We start from the raw sequence: 16,567 nt of genomic DNA, 5'->3' as shown, positions 1-16,567 counted from the left end.
GGGAGCAGCTTTCAAAGACGACGGCTCCCCAGGAGGCGTGGAGGAACCGCTGAACGAGGGCAGCTCGGACCCCGCGGGCCCCAGCGAGACCCGAACCGGCGACGCGAAGCCTCAGCGCGGCCCGCAGCAGCGCCACCTCCCGCCCAGGTGAATGCCAAGCCGCAGCCCCAGCGGCGAGCCCGTGCCCACTCTCGCGCCTTCTGATTGGACAAAACGACCAAGCACCACCCCTCTCTTCCCCGCCCCCTTTTTAACATATCGCCGCTCCATTGGGCGGAGCGACTAGAAAAGCTTGTGATTGGATAAAATCAGCAAAGGGGGAGAGGCGTGGAGCGGGCCGGGTGACGTCACTAGGGGGTGCGCATGCGCGTTTCAGAGCCCTCCCCTTCTTTCCCGCCCACTGACGGCTCCGCTTCGTTGGAACGGCCGCAGCCAATCGCAGCTGTGAGGTGATGGGAATATTCATGAGGGTTGAGGAGGAGCGTGTGGTTGTTGGTGGCTGAGGTGATTCCTGAGGGCTCTGGTGCTGGGAGGGGGGGGGGAAGTAAGGGGTTTTGCTTGCGGCCCTCCTGCGGCGGTTTGGGGGAGTGTGTGGCTGTGAGGCTCGGAGCAGCACGTTTGCCTGGGTGGGATTTCAGGGCTCTGTTTTAAACAGCCTCAGATTTGAAGCTGGATCTGCGCAGCTCTGCCAGAGCTGCCCCAGCTCTGGGTGATGGCAGTGCATGGGCCTGAGGGCGGCTGTGTCTGAAATATTAAAAAAAAAAAAAAAAATCCACACACAAAAGTCATCCTAGATAAGTAATGATAACAAAACCAAATTAGCAGCCTTGGGGAAATGTAATTAGGTGCTGAGGTCTGCTGGTGCTGCTGACACAATGGGCACCACCATTTACATCCAGGATTTGCAGTTGGTGTATTAATTCAGTTCCTGCTGCCATGGAAACAGATGGAGTTGGCAGAAAACAGAGCTGGTTGCTTTGAGCTAATTGTCTGACACACGCACACAAACCTGGGTTCCCTCTTCTTTTTGTGGTAACGTATTCTTCAAACTAACCTGCCCCATTTCCATAGCAGCCTGCAGCAGATTCACCGGAATTCATTTTAAATTTTACAATCTTGATATGTTTCATAAGGTTAAGAGTTTTCCAACGCCGACAGAATTAAAGATCCGGTGAGCCTCTTAGATTTATTTGAGCAATCTGTGGTGCACTCAGTAAGGTGCACCCAAGTGATATATAGGTATATAGCTTCTCCAGTAAAGCAGTGTATTTTTCTCTTTTGTTGCTTGTAAACACAAATGTTGGAGCCTCTAGTGGGAGCAGAGAAAATTTCGTTCAGGATCTCACAGTGATGCAGCGGGTCTATATTCTGTCCCTTATTGGGATTATTTAGGATAAAATGCAAGAATCTCACGTTTAGGGGTTGTCTTATAAAAGTTCACTGAAAATGTGGTACAGCTTTCAAAGTTAATGTTTCTTCCAAAATATATGTTAGGATTATAACGATGAGTATTTTTATAAGAATTAGTGCTTTAAGAACAGAGGGTTGTTCTTGTAGGTAGCTAGCAAGAAAGTTTGAGTGTCCTCCTTTTAACTGGTTCATTAAGAAAAACAAAACAGGTCATTAAAGCTATCATTATAATAACAGAGAAGGCACTTGAAGGTGTGAAAACCATCACACTGCCTAAAAGATTCTGAGGTTCTGACATTTCTCTGGGTCGTCTAGTGAAGAGCTCTTCCTTTCCAACATTCTGGATTAGATCTGTCCTAGCAATCACCCTCTGTAAGGAAGAATTGTCAAGTTCAATGACTCCACTAAGACAAGCGTGGGTTCATAACCTGCTACAATCGGGTATTAACTCCCAGAGATTAAAATTTCATATGGCTCTCTCAGCTGTACTACATAACACGCAGAACCTGCTCTCAAAAATATAACCCTTAATAAAAAGGAATTAACCACACTGTGTGGCTTAGGAAACTGCAACGTGCTATTAAACGCAACCAATTGTAGTGTAAAAAATGTCTGGAATCTTTAGATTCCCCATCTTTTTGTCTTTTTTCGTTGTCATTATTTGTTTCTGGTTGCATTTAGACGCTATAATCATGACCAAGGCCCCACAGGAATACGCATTATAAAAGCACATGCAATATTCTAGTCTCATCCTGTTACTGGAGCAGGGAGGCAGGCAGGGTATGAGACATACAGATGTAAGTGCCTCAGGGCTTGAGTTATCAACTCACCCTCAAAGCAGCTGCTCCCACTGGCAAATCTCTTACGGATCAGCAGAGGAGCGGTACAGGCTGATGAACCCCACCAGGTTTTTCAGGCTGGCAAAACCATTGGGAAGGGTTAAAAACTCCCTGGAGTCTGAAGGACATCAATCCCTTTTGGCAGCCGTCCATTTTTCTCCATCCTGGCTCACTTCTTGTGCTGCCGCAGCCTTTCTCGAAATGAATGTTAAATCTGGTGAGGGAGAGGAGGATTATGCCACAATTTTTCGGAGAGACTTTGGCTAAATTCCTTCATGTTTGTGTGGCCGTTTCCATATCTATAGCATAGAGGTAATATTCAATCACATAATATAGAGCATAAGTCTCCTAAGACCTACTTCTTCAGTCCTTGTGAGGTTGTAATGTGGAAGGAGCTATATTTTAAAGTAATTAATTTAGCATCTGTGTTGCTGATGGCTTTATTGTATTTTAGGCTTTCAGTGCCAGACTAGTAATTATGTAAGACTATAAGCCCTGGGCACTCTGAAGCTAGTGGAAGCTTTGTCACCAATGTCATTATTTATTTCTATTACATGGTAAGCCGGGGTCCAAGCCTACCTTTAAGCCTAAAGTGACCTTGCATACAAATTTTAATGAGCTCTGGTGCTCTTGAACTCTTAAATAGGGCACCATGTAGTCCCATCTGCTTTGCAAGTGGGGTGGGCACGAGTTTGGCTGTGCCTTGATCCAAGCCAATCATAATATACCCCATAATATAGCCAATGGAGAATGGATGAGTGAGCTCAAGTTCTTTCCTAGAAGGCTTCGGTGTGTTGGATGCAGCGGGATGTTATGATCTCTGCAGACAGCTAAGCTAATGATATTTGGGGGGTGACTAAATAAGGTCAAGGAACATTGTAGTAACCCAGTTTCTGGCCAGATCCAGTGAACCACAGAAACATTGCTACTGGGATCTGGGTATGGTGTTAATTTTTCCCTGAAGGCAGTTTGGACTGACTAGGAAGGTTAAAAAAAAAAAAAAATCTTGAAAAGTCCTGTTTTTACTAACAACAAGAGGCAGCCTATGTGGTATCACCTCAGTAGCTCTACTACTTAAATTGTGATCAAAAACTAACACAGCCCTCTATTTGCTGAGATTTACTACTTCACAGACCAACGGAGCGAAATGTAAACTGCACCACATCCATCTTTATTCCACAAGCATCCCTGGTTCTGTTATCCCCCTTCCCACTCCCCCTGGATGAATGGCCCTCCCTGCCTTGCCATACTGAATGGGCCAGGTGACTCCAAAACCGGCCACCCAGCAGATGCTTCAGCACTACCAACTGTTCTGAATCCCCCACCTCTTCTCCAGCTTTTTTTTTTTCCTTCCCTTCTTCCCCTGTGTCCTACCAATCTAGGCTGCCTGGCACATGCTGCAAGCTGCAGTCCCACTGGAGTGATATTGTGATGGAAATGAGGGAGGGGATCCAGGCAGAACTGCACAGATTTACAGCACTCTAAGGGTTTCCATTAAAATCCTTGACAACTTGTTATTTATGAGTAGACCAACAGCTCTTCTAATATCCAGGGCCTAGACCCCATTCACTTCAATAATGCTGGTTTGGAATAAATGAGCCAGAGGATGGAAACCAGTTCTGTTAGTATAATGGAGGCAGCTAATAGCTGTTTAGAGAAAACAACGGATCTAATTCTGGGACCCAACCGTCTCACCAACAAAACTGTAAAGATCTGATTCTTCAGTGCATTTCAGATAGGGATGAAATTCAGAACAAAGAGGTTGATAAACAGCAGTATTCTGATTTCATGCCTTTATGTACCCACTTTGACTGTCTATTTGTGCTACTGCACCAGAGATAAAGGGACTCACTAACTCCTGGATAAGCAAGAACAGGTCAGTTTGGATCTCCCCTGCAAAACAAAGATAAAGGAAAAAAAAATGTCCTTACAAAATAACATAAGCAACAAAAAAAAACCCTCAACATAAATATAATATCTTAATTTTTCAGTCTCACAGGGACATGAGAGCATTTCCTTCCCAGATTTTTCTGAGCTGCCCCATCTAAAACAGCCTGGCAGTTTGTTTCAGTGTCGTTTTAGAACCATTTTTTAGCCTTGATTGCATTCCCTGGTCTCTTCCTTTTCCCATAATTGACATGCCAAATACAGAAGCACTGCCACTTACTGAGAAAGTACAGACCTGATCCCTGAAATAAGGACTTTGATGTTCAAAACACTTTAACTCCTAGGATGTGCATTATACTGCTGTAAAGAATTATCGATCTCTTCTGCTGTGTCTGAAAATCAATCTGACAAGTTGATTATCAAGCAAAACCACTCAATTGCTGGCTTGGACACTGCTTTCCTTCTCCTCTATTGTTCACCTGCGCCTTGTCTATTTACATTCCTTTTGTTAGGAACCTTTTTATTTTCTTTCTGCTTCCTCTGCTCTCCGCAGGAGCCTCATTAAGGTGAAGAGAAGCAGCAGCAGTACTCCCAGCCTGCATTCTGGCAGCGCTGCCAGATGGACCCCGCTCGGTGCCTCCGCCTCTCCTCACCCTAAACCTCAGCACTGTGATTTCAGAGGAGAAAGACAACGCTGAAAGGTCCACCTTGTTCAGTAAGAAAGAGGAAGGCATAGATAGATGAAGAGAAACCAGGAGGAGAAAGAGTGGAGGAAAGAGGCTGCTAAAGTGAGTAAGGGGACTGTGGCTGTGAGATTGGGGATCGTTTTGTGAAAGGAGCTGAGCCACAAGTCAGTTGTCATTGCAGCCTTTCAGATACTCTGACTTTCAAGACTGAAAGAGCCTGAGAATCTGGAAACTGTTGCTGTGTACCTCATGGCCAGTCTTTTTTTTTCTGCACTGAAAATAACTTTCTGCAGGCAAGATGAGGGTCTTTCTGATGGAAAGAACTGGCAGCAGCCTGGTGCCCTATGCCATCACCAGCATGCCTTTGCAGCTGGGAGATGTTATCATCTGGTTTGTATTTTATATCCGCAGACATTTGGCCTGCAAAATTTTTATACCCCTTTAAATATTTATGTGTACTAAATGCCCATTCAGTCAGATTCCATATGATTTCAGCCACAGATTGTGCCAAACACCTACTGTCAATTTTGAAAATTTATTTCGAGGTCCTTATATGCAATACATATCAGTGTAAATTGGATCTCATCCAAAGTATAATTATATCTAATTATCAGCCATTTGAGCTACTTCTGTATTAAACCATATGACTGAGATAGGGTTGAATCACGGTATAATTCCAAATGCTAAATGCAGCAGCAACATAAATAAAGCTGTAAATTACAAGTAAAATGAAAATTTGCTTAGAAAATACAATGTAGTTTGTAGTTAGAGGTAAATTGGTCCCTGGCTGCTCAGGATGCATCAGGCTGAAGTATATTATATGTCTTGGAAGTCTGAATCTGCATCATTATTACGGGAAACAAATGGCATACCTTAAAATGCTTTAAAAACGCAGCATCCTTACGAGATTTATTGCAGTCTGACCCCCTCTGCCGGCCACCTGCTTGCTGTCTGCATCCTAAGGCTGGCACCTCAAAACAGGCTCTGAGGTTTTGTGGAGATGATAGGGGCTGGCGAGCAGAAAATTGCAGGCACCAGAGTAAAAGGGATGGAAGCAACACCACCACTTGGCAGTGGTAGCTCAGGGACATAGCTAGCACTGTAACACAACTAACCACAAATGACAGGGCTTGGCTTTAAGATTTGAGCTGCTAGAGCCAGCATTAACAACAGTGTAGAAAAGGAGCAGGTCTGAGAAGTGGTATTTGGGGGAACTGCTGGGGTTTTAATAAAGACCACTTCTGTGACTCTCTGTATTTGATCTGCTTCTGTCAAGGTGTAAAGCAGCAATAGAATGAAAACGTAATTTTAAATGAGGACACGTGGAAAAACTTTGGGGTGGGAGCATTTTCTTGAAAAACATTGGGATGTTTCCTAAGAAAACAGGCGCTCAGTTAAAAATTAGCCTCGTGATGATAGAATATTTGATTGTCAAAACTGGGATAAAGATACGTCAGGAATGGTGATATACACCACAGTAACCAATAACATCCTGCCTCCTTTGGCTTTCTTGGTACGTTCCCATGCTGAGAGGAGCCAGTGAAGATCTGCCAGTTAAATGCATGCCACTGGACAGCAGCAGTCCCCCTAACCCTTGAGATATTATGTTGTATACTGAAACTTTTTCAGAGATGTGCTTAAGTAGTTTGTGAGAGAAAAGCTTCTGAAAGTGATTGAAAGCTTGCAAACAGCTCCTTTAAGACAGCAACAATTCCTCCAATTTATTCAGAATAACTTGACACCTTTTTCAAGGACTTTCTCAGTACAGCTTTTATTTTTGTCTGCTCTTATTTTCTGTTACAGATTTTTTTAAATAATGCTTACCAGAATAGTACATCTTAAAGACAGAAATACTCTATTTGAACCTAAATTTTAAAAGTTATGTGCAAATCAAAGTATTCTAAAGTCTCTGTTACTCTTAATGGTCTTAAAACTCTGTGTAAAATTGTTACAATTTTCTCTTGCTTCAGATGTTCAGCAGGAAATGTCTAATACAGCTGGATAATAAAACTTCACCCATTTGTACGTGTGCAGATACAAGAACTGTTAATCATAACTTGAAAATCCCAAAGCAGAAATAAAAATAGTCACTGGATAATCCATCCACAAAGCACTGTAATATCCCAAGGCACTTAGCAGTTTTGAATCACAATGTTTTAGTTTGTGAACAGGCTCTTCGTTTTAAATCACGAAGGTTTTCATCGCTTCCTTTAAATGAGGACACCCAGTTTCGAGACTGAGAGGCCATTTACCCTCTGCACTGTCATGACCACTCAGCTACTGCTCTCCTATGGGCTCCAAGCCATGCTGACTCTCCCTGTTTCAGAACCATCAGGGTTCCCTCACCACGAGATGGATGCATGACAGTGTCAGAGTGACTGCACAAGCACAGATTTTCCAGTATGACCAGACTTAAAGCAAATGGTGATACAGACAAAAAGGGACAACAGCGCATGCACCTCGTTCTACACTAAGCTATACTGCCTGCTCTGCTTTAAAAAGAGCCCCAGACCTTTAGATCTGCAAATAAGTAGTTTCATTATAAATATATATATTTCACTTTTTACGACGAAAGGCAAAAGAAGAAAGGAAAATGTATTCTTATTTAGACTTTTTTGCATTTATTAGTATTTAACTCTGTATTCCAGAAGCTGAACCAGACTGAAGGTGTGATCCTAAAATATTGTGGAATGCTTCTGGTCTTTGGTTAGCAATCACAGTGCTCTACTGAATAATAAAGTCATTATAATAGAGCTGTATCAGCAGAGTACAGAAAACTCCTGTACAGGATCTATTATTTGGCCCAACCAGGATGAATACTTAGTAATTACAGGATTTGTAACTCACTTAAGCACAGTTGTGTGATCCGAGACAGAGGACTTAAGGGGATGACAATTCCATTTCTTACTAGCATAGATCAAGTCTATAGAATAATTTTGGTCTATTTTAAGCTGCAGCCTCTGCCACTTATTCTACAGAACAGATAGGGATTCAGAATTATTCCAGGCTATGGCAATACATATGGTCATCATACACCTGCCTATTGGACTTTTCAAAGGTCTCATTGCAGACCGGGCACTCCAGAAGATGGCTCTGCACATGGGCCTCGTAGTCTCTTGTTTCAACATCATCAGGAAAAACATCATTGCATATGGGGCATTTCCTTATAGAATCCTGGAGTACAAAGGAAATGCAAATAAAGACAATTTAAAATTTGTATTTGCATTCAAAAAGAAGAATAAAGTTTACTAGTCAGACATTCTCAGCTTTGGACACGTCTTTCTGACTTGCAATACACTGAAGCTTTCAAATGTCTCCAAGCTTCTCTAAATACCACTTCCAAGTAAAACTCCTAAATGGCACATCTCCACGTCTGCAATATGAAGTAAGGCATTTAGCAGCTGCATGCTGCTCATTCTGACGTTAGATGCTGCCAAAAGTTGTTCTTTAGAGATTAAGTGAACAGAACTTCCCTAACACAAGTGTTACTGATTCTACAGATTAAGTGTACATGGTTCCATTTTGTTGTCCACTATATTACTGTGACTAAAACACTGTGGACAACTGGCTACAGAACTGAACTTGGTGCTTCTCATTTCAAACTACTGATTTCTGTGTGTAAGCCACTAATTCATGCCCATTCGTGTCTCCTTTACTTACTACTCCTGTGGCTCTTGCCTCCTGGTTTGCTCCTGCAGCTGGAAAAAAAAAAAAAAACAAAACAGTTCATTCAGCCACTTCAAATGATTGATAATGCAATGTGTCAGTAACTAGTAATTCTTGGAACATGAGGATGTGGCTCTGGATCTAAACCTCTACATTTAGGACTATGGAAAATGGACAGAACTAGCTGTCCCACTGACAAAGGAACCAGATAACAGTTGTTTCTCTCTGCAGACAATGACAGATGGCTGATGACTTAAATCAGTTCTTAACATCTGGCAGCATTTTGCAGCTGCCAAGTCATCTGCACACATGCAAAGCTACACAGAGGTGCTGCTAAGAATGTATTTTCTACAGCATCCAATTTGAAAGGGAGGACAATTTGCTGAGACCCTTAATGCCATGTGTTTGTGGTATCAGACAGAATGCCAAGTCTTCTCACCCTGATATGGATTTGCAAATATGAAGCCTTGTCCTTCAGGAGCTGGAACTGACGCGTGGGCTTGTGAAACAACAGAGGAGGAAGAAACATCTCTAGTCTGAGAGAAACGCCTCAGGAGGGAATCATTCTCTTTCCTTAGTTTCTGCAAAGGGACAGAAGGGCAGAATTAATTTCCAGAAGCTCAGGAGCCCATTACAGGGAGAAGTTATACTTTGAACTAACGCAGATCCTCTTAAATGAGAATAAAAATTGCTCTTAAGTTTTTAGATAGCTCAGTCTTAGTCCTGCTTGACACAAAGTGTAGAAAGGAAGCACAAGGATCTACTCTGTGGCCTGCTCAGAAAGGCAGACAGGATGACTGCAACAGAGCAATACATTTGAAAAGACAGAAGAAAATCCTGCAGTCATACAGGCACAGGTAGTGATCTGTTTGGTGGAAGGGTCAGTGGAACTGAACACTAGACAGACAGATTAGTGTCATATTCAATGTGGGAGAAAGGCAAGGGACTTGTGACAAGTTCTCACCTGATTTTCCTCATCAGATTCCTTCTTTTCCGCTTTCAAAATCTGAAACAAACGCTTCTGCTCTTCAAGCTCTTTCATTAAGTCACTGTTTTGTTGCTATGAAGGAAGAGTGTTATTTGGTAAACTGTGGAACACTGGCAAACAAAAAGATGACAGCTCCAAGCACTGCTCACATATACAGGCAGCCTCTAACTGCATTTATTACCAGCAAAGAAGCCTTCACTTGAAGCAAGAGTCTAACCATTTCATAGCTTTTGATCTAGGACAACTCTGTGTCACCAATCACTTAAGCTCTGTATTTTCATTACAGCATGAGAGGATGATGTGACCTCCAGAGGGGACATATGACATGTCAAAGTGAGAGGTTAAAGAAAAGGAATGACAACAAATCCACACTGGCAGGTAAGAGCCCTCCAAGTCTGATAGATTTCCTGGTACTAAGACACTTGCATTGACTGTGGATAGCTAGTACGTACTTAGGAATGAATCTCGTATTAAATCTTGAATTAAATCAGTAAATTAGATAAGCTAGAGTACTTAGGGATTCTGCAGTCATTCTCAAAGTATCACTCTAAGAACCCTGAACATTTGGCATCACAGCAGAGGTAATCACATCTATTTTAGGCACCTAATTTTCAAAGTCAAAGTAGAGCCTCCAGAAGTGTCCTGAGTAGCCAAGCACAAAGGGAAGCACCTTTAGAAGGCCACAGAGGACACCAGGCTAAAGATGATAACATGAAGGCTTCAAAAACTGCCAGTGATGATTCCTTCAGTAGAATGAAAACATAATTCCCTTTTCTTTTATAACCTTACATTCCCTGAAGGAATGATTTTCAGGGCTGAAGTTTATGAATCGCTTCTAAAAGATCTGCAGGAGTTACCTAAGAAAAGCAAGCCTTTTGACCATAAACTTAAATTTGTTTTATATATATAAGCGTCTGCAACATCACAGGGAAACTGTGATGGTTCTGCAAATTGACAAAGGGTGGACAACAGGGCTTTAAGTAAATGTCAGGTCCCCTACACAGACGCCAGCAAATTCTATACAATATAGCAGAGCTCTGTACTCAGCACTTTTGAGACCACCACCCCAGCTGCATCCCTAGAAATGCTGGGCACCTGTTCATTCTGCAGACGAAGTGTCAGGTTGGCCTCTGTTCCCTTCAAGTGCTCCAGGCAATGTGTAAGTACTTTCTTTTGCTCTTCCTGATCAGAATTCCCAGATTTTCACAGGCAGAGTTGCAAAGGGAATGTCAAAGAAAGGAGGTGTTAGGTAAGGATGTGAGGCAGAGCATCAAACTATAGAACAGAAACTTTATATTGTACAGCTTGTTTCAGGGCATTCTGTCTATACTGCATCTTTTCATTTTATTGATTATTAAATGCCAAATCTACAGTAGTAAAGATGAGAAAGGAACAAAACGTAAATGGACAGGAGACCAGCAAGGTTGCTGCCTCGCACCAGTTACTCTTCAGCCTTCTGCTGGAGCTAAAATTAACCACAGATAGTCTAGGCAGATTTAGGATAATTGTTTTATTTATACAAGTCTCTGTCCTGAAGCAGTTTTGCTTAGTTGCGACAGTTTGAAATCAGCTAAGTATCAATTCTGAATTCCCACCTATCTACTTCATCAACAAAGATGAAGATAGGTTGAGTTTTCTTGCTACAGAGAATCGGAATTACAAAGTCGAGTTAGACTGGCATCTCTTCCAAAACTAAAACATATGTGTGTACTACAAGGACCTGTAAGATGGTGTGTTCACAGAACTACCTGTGTGGACACCCATACCACCATGGAGATTTCTCTTTCTGTCATGAAATCCCCTAGACTTTTCCTACGATTGAGCAGTATTTCTACCTTGTCACTGCAAAGAACACCACTCAGCCTTTCCCTGGCTTCCCCAGGCACCATGATATTCAGGGAAGGTTTTACCTTTTGAGTTATAGTCATGCATAACTGGCTATTCTCTTCCTTTAAACTTTCACACTGCTTAGTCTTCTCATGGTCCACACGAACCAGGTCTTCAATTTCCTTCTCGTAACTCAACAGTTGAGACTAGGGAGAAAGAAGAGTGGGCAGCAAGTGAATACAAGTAGTTATGACTGGGAAGCACAGGCCCCTTTTACTGCATGAAACAAATCTCCAGAACCTTTGTCTGACCATCAGAGACAGTCCATAAAAGCAAAGGAGGGAAGCTACGTGTTTTCTACCTGCAGCTGATCGACGTGATCCAGGGCTGTTTTCAGCTTGGTTTCCAGGTGTTCCTTTTCAGAGGTTACATTCTGAATTTGCTCTTTGAATCTATTCAAAGCAAGTCAAAACACACCATACTTACACAAATTGAAATGTAATCCACAACAGCAAGATGCTTGCTTATGTGGAATCCTGTTTTAACTGATCCTGTAGATACACTTACTGGTGCAGTTCTGCCTCTCTGCACTCATTCAGCTCCTTCAGATGTTTGTTCTCCTTTTTCAGGGAATTCAGCTCCAGCTCCAGTTTTTCTGTGTTGCTCCTAAGAGACTCTAAAGCATTCTGTAGCTCCTGAAAATCAAAGTGAGGTCCATAGGAGGAAAAACAGGGCTCAGGCAATAGACCTCCTCTGCACTGGAACTGCAAACTCTCCCCAATGCAACACTTCAGGCAGCCCACCTGAAGGAAGCGGATCTCTCCTTTGTGCCTTTCACACCCTGTTTTATTTATATTAAGCCCCGAGCAAAACTGAAAGAGAAAACAGGAGCACTAGAAACAGGGCTGGGCTTGCAATTTTAGGACAGCCTACCAAATATTTTTGGAAATTCTCTTTTCCATATGTTCCTGAACCCTGTGCCTGATCATGCCTCTTCTCCATCATTGTTACTCTTATTGTAGTAGAGGTGTTGTACCACAGATAATATGGGAAGAAAATTCTTTAATTTTCTCCTGGAAGCATACAATGGAGCCCATCCTGACTCAGTCTTTTTACCTTATCTTTCAGAATTAAAGCTTCTTTTGAAAGAAGCTTTTGTTGTACCTGTGTCTTCTTGAGGTCTTCCTGCAGATCGATGTTTTGTTTTTGGAGACTTGCACAGTTGGCTTGCAGCTCCTCATTTTCTTGAAGCAAATTTTTGTTTTGCAATTCAATCTCTTCCACTTCTCCCTGGCAAGCAACAAACTCGTTTAGTTGTAACTAAGCATTAAAAAGCATTAAAAAAAACTATGCTCCAAATTGCTCAATACAAAGAACAAAAAAATATGAATTCTGCAAAAGGAAACACCCTGTGCTTCCTCATGCTTTCACTACTAGTTCAGACCAGACTTCACTCTTCACAGTCTGTCCAAAGCTGACCATCAACCCAGTCCTTGAATACCAAGCACACACCACCTCTGATCTTTTATGCTGCTTCACGTTAAAGCAGAAGCCTGCAAGTTTGTAAGATTAGGACCATGCACCTGGAGTCAATGTAGTAATAAACAAAAGGGCTGTATGCAGGACACTGCAAAATAAGTGTGCTTGGCTTCACAAGACCTGAGTTATTGTCCATCTGCACACTCTTACTCCCATCTAATGGAAGGCAAATAAAAGCAAAGGCAGGAAAAAGCAGGGGAAGAGAGGATACATACCTGTGTGGTAACCACCAGAATATCATCCTCAGTCTCTGCTCTGAACTGGAAAGGCACACTGGCTCCACGGATCATACCATCCTGGTCAATGTAGCAGAACTGGTAGTATTCATCATCTTTGGGCAGGTAGTAAGCTTCAGACAAACACAACAACACTGTCATATGCAGCTTCTAATTATTTTAGTCTCTTAACTGTATAGCACAGAAAGTCAGAAGCTAAGGAAACAGATGTCTTACTTTAATATTGTTCCTCCACCAGTACTAGTTCTTTGTGACAGTGATTAGAACACAAACAGCATCACTCAGTCAGGAGTGCTGAACTCAGTAGGTTTGAATATTTTTTTTCATCTGTTAGGTTGTTAGGATTTGAAGCTTACCAAAGCACATTACTAAGATATCGTGTAATTCTGAATATAATATTTATTAGTGGCAGCAGCGTGGGAGTTTACGTGTGCATGCCTGTGTGTGCACCTGCACATATATTCCCTGAGTGACCCAACCTCCCAGCCCACCTTTGAACTGGATCTGTTGCTGCACAGCAGTATCACCATGGACATCACTGGGCCGAGGAGCCCACATGAATGTGTAATATTCTCGGGTGGTTTTCCATCCCACCTGCAACAGCAAAATTCTTGTAAGGGGTTACATACTTCATGTTTATCCTATGGCAACTGGACAGTATTTCTACACAGATCAGCTAATGGGAGGACTTTTGTATTGATATTCTGACTTCTTAGATTTGCAGTCTGTGCATGAATCAAAGATCCTCACCAGTTTATGCCTTATTCTATGGAATGTGTTAGGTAGGTAAGGGGAGCACTGACGTAGGAAACATGTTGGAAGAGATGGTGCCACTATGGTCTTTAATGCAATTGTTCTTGACCAATTCTGTGAATCGTAGTCTGTTTGATTAGCCTTGAAGCTGTTCAAGTAACACCAGTTCTGGCACTTTGTCCCTGGGCACAAGAAAAATGTTGCATTACACAAGGTTATCGCTGAAAATAAATTCCTTATCCTGTTCTACCAAAGCCTTAAGGCCTTTCTTAAGGCTGAAGTATTAAGTAAATGCCAAATAATTTGTTTCTGTCAGCTGCTGCCTCTTCATACTTGGCATATCTGGTTCCACAGTATTCACTTACCCGGAAGATGCCCACCCAGTCCTTCCCACGAGGAACTATGTTGTGTGTGAGAGTATAGTGACAGGTTACATCTCCTCCAGGAACATAAAATTTTTCCACATTGTTAAAGATGACGTGGGAGAAGTGGCCGTTGTCTAAAAGGACAGCAGAAGTGGGAGGTTCATCTGAAGTCTCATCCATTGTGGAAGTCTACAAGAGGAGAAAACATAACGTGATTATCTCACCTTCAGATGCTGCCAATATAATCGTATCCAGGAAGGATATGAAGAGAAACAGCTAGTGGGTGACAGAGCTGTAAGGTCCAAAGTCCTCTACACATGGACCAGTATTTATCAGCAAGGCACATGAGAACACTGGAGTCCCTACTGCTGTGATGAGACTGCTCCTTACACCCAAGGCGGTTTGCAGATCCTCTTTTGCAATGTAAGACTGACCACTGCTTCACCAGCCACAGTACCTGGAGCTCTGGGGCTGCCAGTGTGACTCAACAGCCTCTCTCCTGCTTGGGACCCCATAAGCCAGGCCCCGCTGACGTTCCTACAGACCTGCTACACAGGAGAGAGGCAGCAGTGCCTTCTAGCAGCAAAAGCATGCATGCCTACTGGTGGGATTCAGTGCCTGGATGCAGCGAAACAATGCATTCCGCTGAACGCAAGAAGAAAAAAACTGATGGTTTTAGTGAAAATAATTGTGGCCTTGCAGAAAAGCAACCCCGATGGCCGCACAGGCTGTGCGGATGATAACAGCATGCAGTTCATTTCCAGGAAGTAGAGGGGAAGGACATCTTATTAACGTTGAAATGTGTTATACGAACAGTTCGGAAGCGATCGGGGCAGGAAGAGGCCCCTGTGTGGCTGCAGCCACTAAGGCAATGGTCACAGCTGCACCTCTGCAGATGGTAAAGAGTAACGGTCAGTCCCAGCCCACAGCCGAGGTAATGAGATAATTACACCTTACACAGGGCAACGTGGAACATACAACACTTCCTCTGACATTCACGGCCCAACCTCTTTCTGGGGAATTTTGGTGGGTTTTCTTTTGCTGTTGCTTTCTCTTCTTAGCAAACTGCAGCATTCTGAGAATGCAGTCCGGGGAAGAGAATGCTCTGACAGCAGCCTTCCAATACTTATAAGCAGGAAGGAAATCAACCATTTACACAGGTAGATAGCCATAGGACAAGCGGAAAACAGTTTTAAACTAAAAGAGGGGAGATTTCGATTAATTCTCAAGGGGAAATTTCTTCAGAGAGGGTGGTGAGGTGCTGGCACAGGCTGCCCAGAGAAGCTGTGGGCGTCCCATCCCTAGAGGTGTGCAAGGCCAGGTTGGATGAGGCCCTGGCCAGTCTGATGTAGTGGTTGGCAATCCTGCCCGCGGCAGAGGCGTTGGAACTATGTGATCTTTGATGTCCTTTCCAACCCAAGCCACCCTATGATTCAACAAGAAGAATGCAGAATCTCCCTTCCTAAGTGAAGCTCATTTCCAGCTGCGGGCAGACACCCGGATCCAGTCAGGCACCACGGGGGTGCCCTGATTGCAGCCCCTCTTAACACCCCCCTGAAGCCGTAGAGCAGAACGGGGTGCTGCTCCCAGCGGGGCCCTCCCAGCTCCACCATCCCAAGAACCCGCAGTCACCGCCAGGAATCGAATGTGAAAGTGTTTTCGAAGCGAGCGAGCCCCGTCCCCCCTCAGCCTTCCACCCTGCCCTGGAAGAGGGGGAGGCAATGGGACTGACTGCAGGGGGTCCCCGCGCCCTGCCCGGGATCACTCACCGAGAGGCACGGCCGGAGAGCTCCGGGCTGCGATGAGAAAACGGAGCACCAGGAAAACACGGACCCTCCTCCTCCCCCGTACAGTGCCGTACGGCCCCGCCCGGGGACGCTTCCCCAGAGTCAGCCCCGCCCGCGCTGCTGGGATTTGTAGTTCGGTGCCCGGTGCAAGGACCGCCCTCGGTGCGGGGTGGCGGGGGGGTACCGATGCGGGCTGCGCTGGGCCGCTGGCTCCACTGAGAGCGCAGAGGCCACAAGCTGGGCAGGCCGTGCTTTAACAAACCACAAGGACACGTTTCAGTGTTCAAAGCGATCTTTTTTAGGAGGGAATGGGAAACGGGAGAGGCTGCCACGGCGGCCGCAACAGCTTCCGGCGCACCAGAGTACCGTGAGAGAACAGCCGAGCCGAGCCGAGCCGAGCCGAGCCGAACCCGTTCCTCCGCGACCGCCACCATCTCTATGGTCACCTCTATGGTTCGAGGAGCGGCCCCCCGCGCTTCAGGGTCCTCTGGGAGACCTCCAGGCCGTCAGCCAATCGCAAAGCACGTAGCGAAAAGAACTAACCAATAGAGGCCCGCATCGTGCCACAGCCCTCCCGCCCCAAT

The 16,567-nt window shown here is 44.2% G+C and overlaps 1 protein-coding gene and 1 long non-coding RNA gene across 4 annotated transcripts; one reads left to right on the top strand and one right to left on the bottom strand.

The window, feature by feature from the left end:
• On the top strand, nucleotides 331–15,954 carry LOC110388487. Of its 2 annotated transcripts, XR_002432893.1 has the most exons (4): nucleotides 331–449; nucleotides 4,690–4,924; nucleotides 9,763–9,854; nucleotides 14,427–15,954. It is a non-coding gene; the product is annotated as an uncharacterized LOC110388487 (long non-coding RNA). The 2 variants fall into 2 exon arrangements; XR_002432892.1 differs by lacking the exon at nucleotides 14,427–15,954 and having other exon boundaries at nucleotides 9,763–10,565.
• On the bottom strand, nucleotides 6,566–16,493 carry CALCOCO2 (calcium binding and coiled-coil domain 2). Of its 2 annotated transcripts, none has more exons than XM_021377823.1 (13): nucleotides 16,350–16,493; nucleotides 14,197–14,385; nucleotides 13,570–13,672; nucleotides 13,058–13,191; nucleotides 12,468–12,593; nucleotides 11,871–11,998; nucleotides 11,665–11,755; nucleotides 11,387–11,509; nucleotides 10,572–10,658; nucleotides 9,453–9,548; nucleotides 8,928–9,069; nucleotides 8,483–8,520; nucleotides 6,566–7,996 (listed from the first exon to the last, which is right to left on the bottom strand). In XM_021377823.1, the coding sequence occupies exons 2-13, from the start codon at nucleotides 14,374–14,376 to the stop codon at nucleotides 7,820–7,822; spliced, it is 1,425 nt and encodes a 474-aa protein (XP_021233498.1). In that variant the 5' UTR covers nucleotides 14,377–14,385; nucleotides 16,350–16,493; the 3' UTR covers nucleotides 6,566–7,819. The 2 variants fall into 2 exon arrangements, with proteins under 2 accessions (XP_021233498.1, XP_021233497.1); XM_021377822.1 differs by lacking the exon at nucleotides 16,350–16,493 and adding an exon at nucleotides 15,966–16,305.

The sequence above is a fragment of the Numida meleagris genome, chromosome 26 (genome assembly GCF_002078875.1).
Source record: "Numida meleagris isolate 19003 breed g44 Domestic line chromosome 26, NumMel1.0, whole genome shotgun sequence".
Classification (NCBI taxonomy): Eukaryota; Metazoa; Chordata; class Aves; order Galliformes; family Numididae; genus Numida; species Numida meleagris.
The sequence above is the reverse complement of the archived record's forward strand: the minus strand, read 5'-3'. Positions and strand labels throughout refer to the sequence as shown.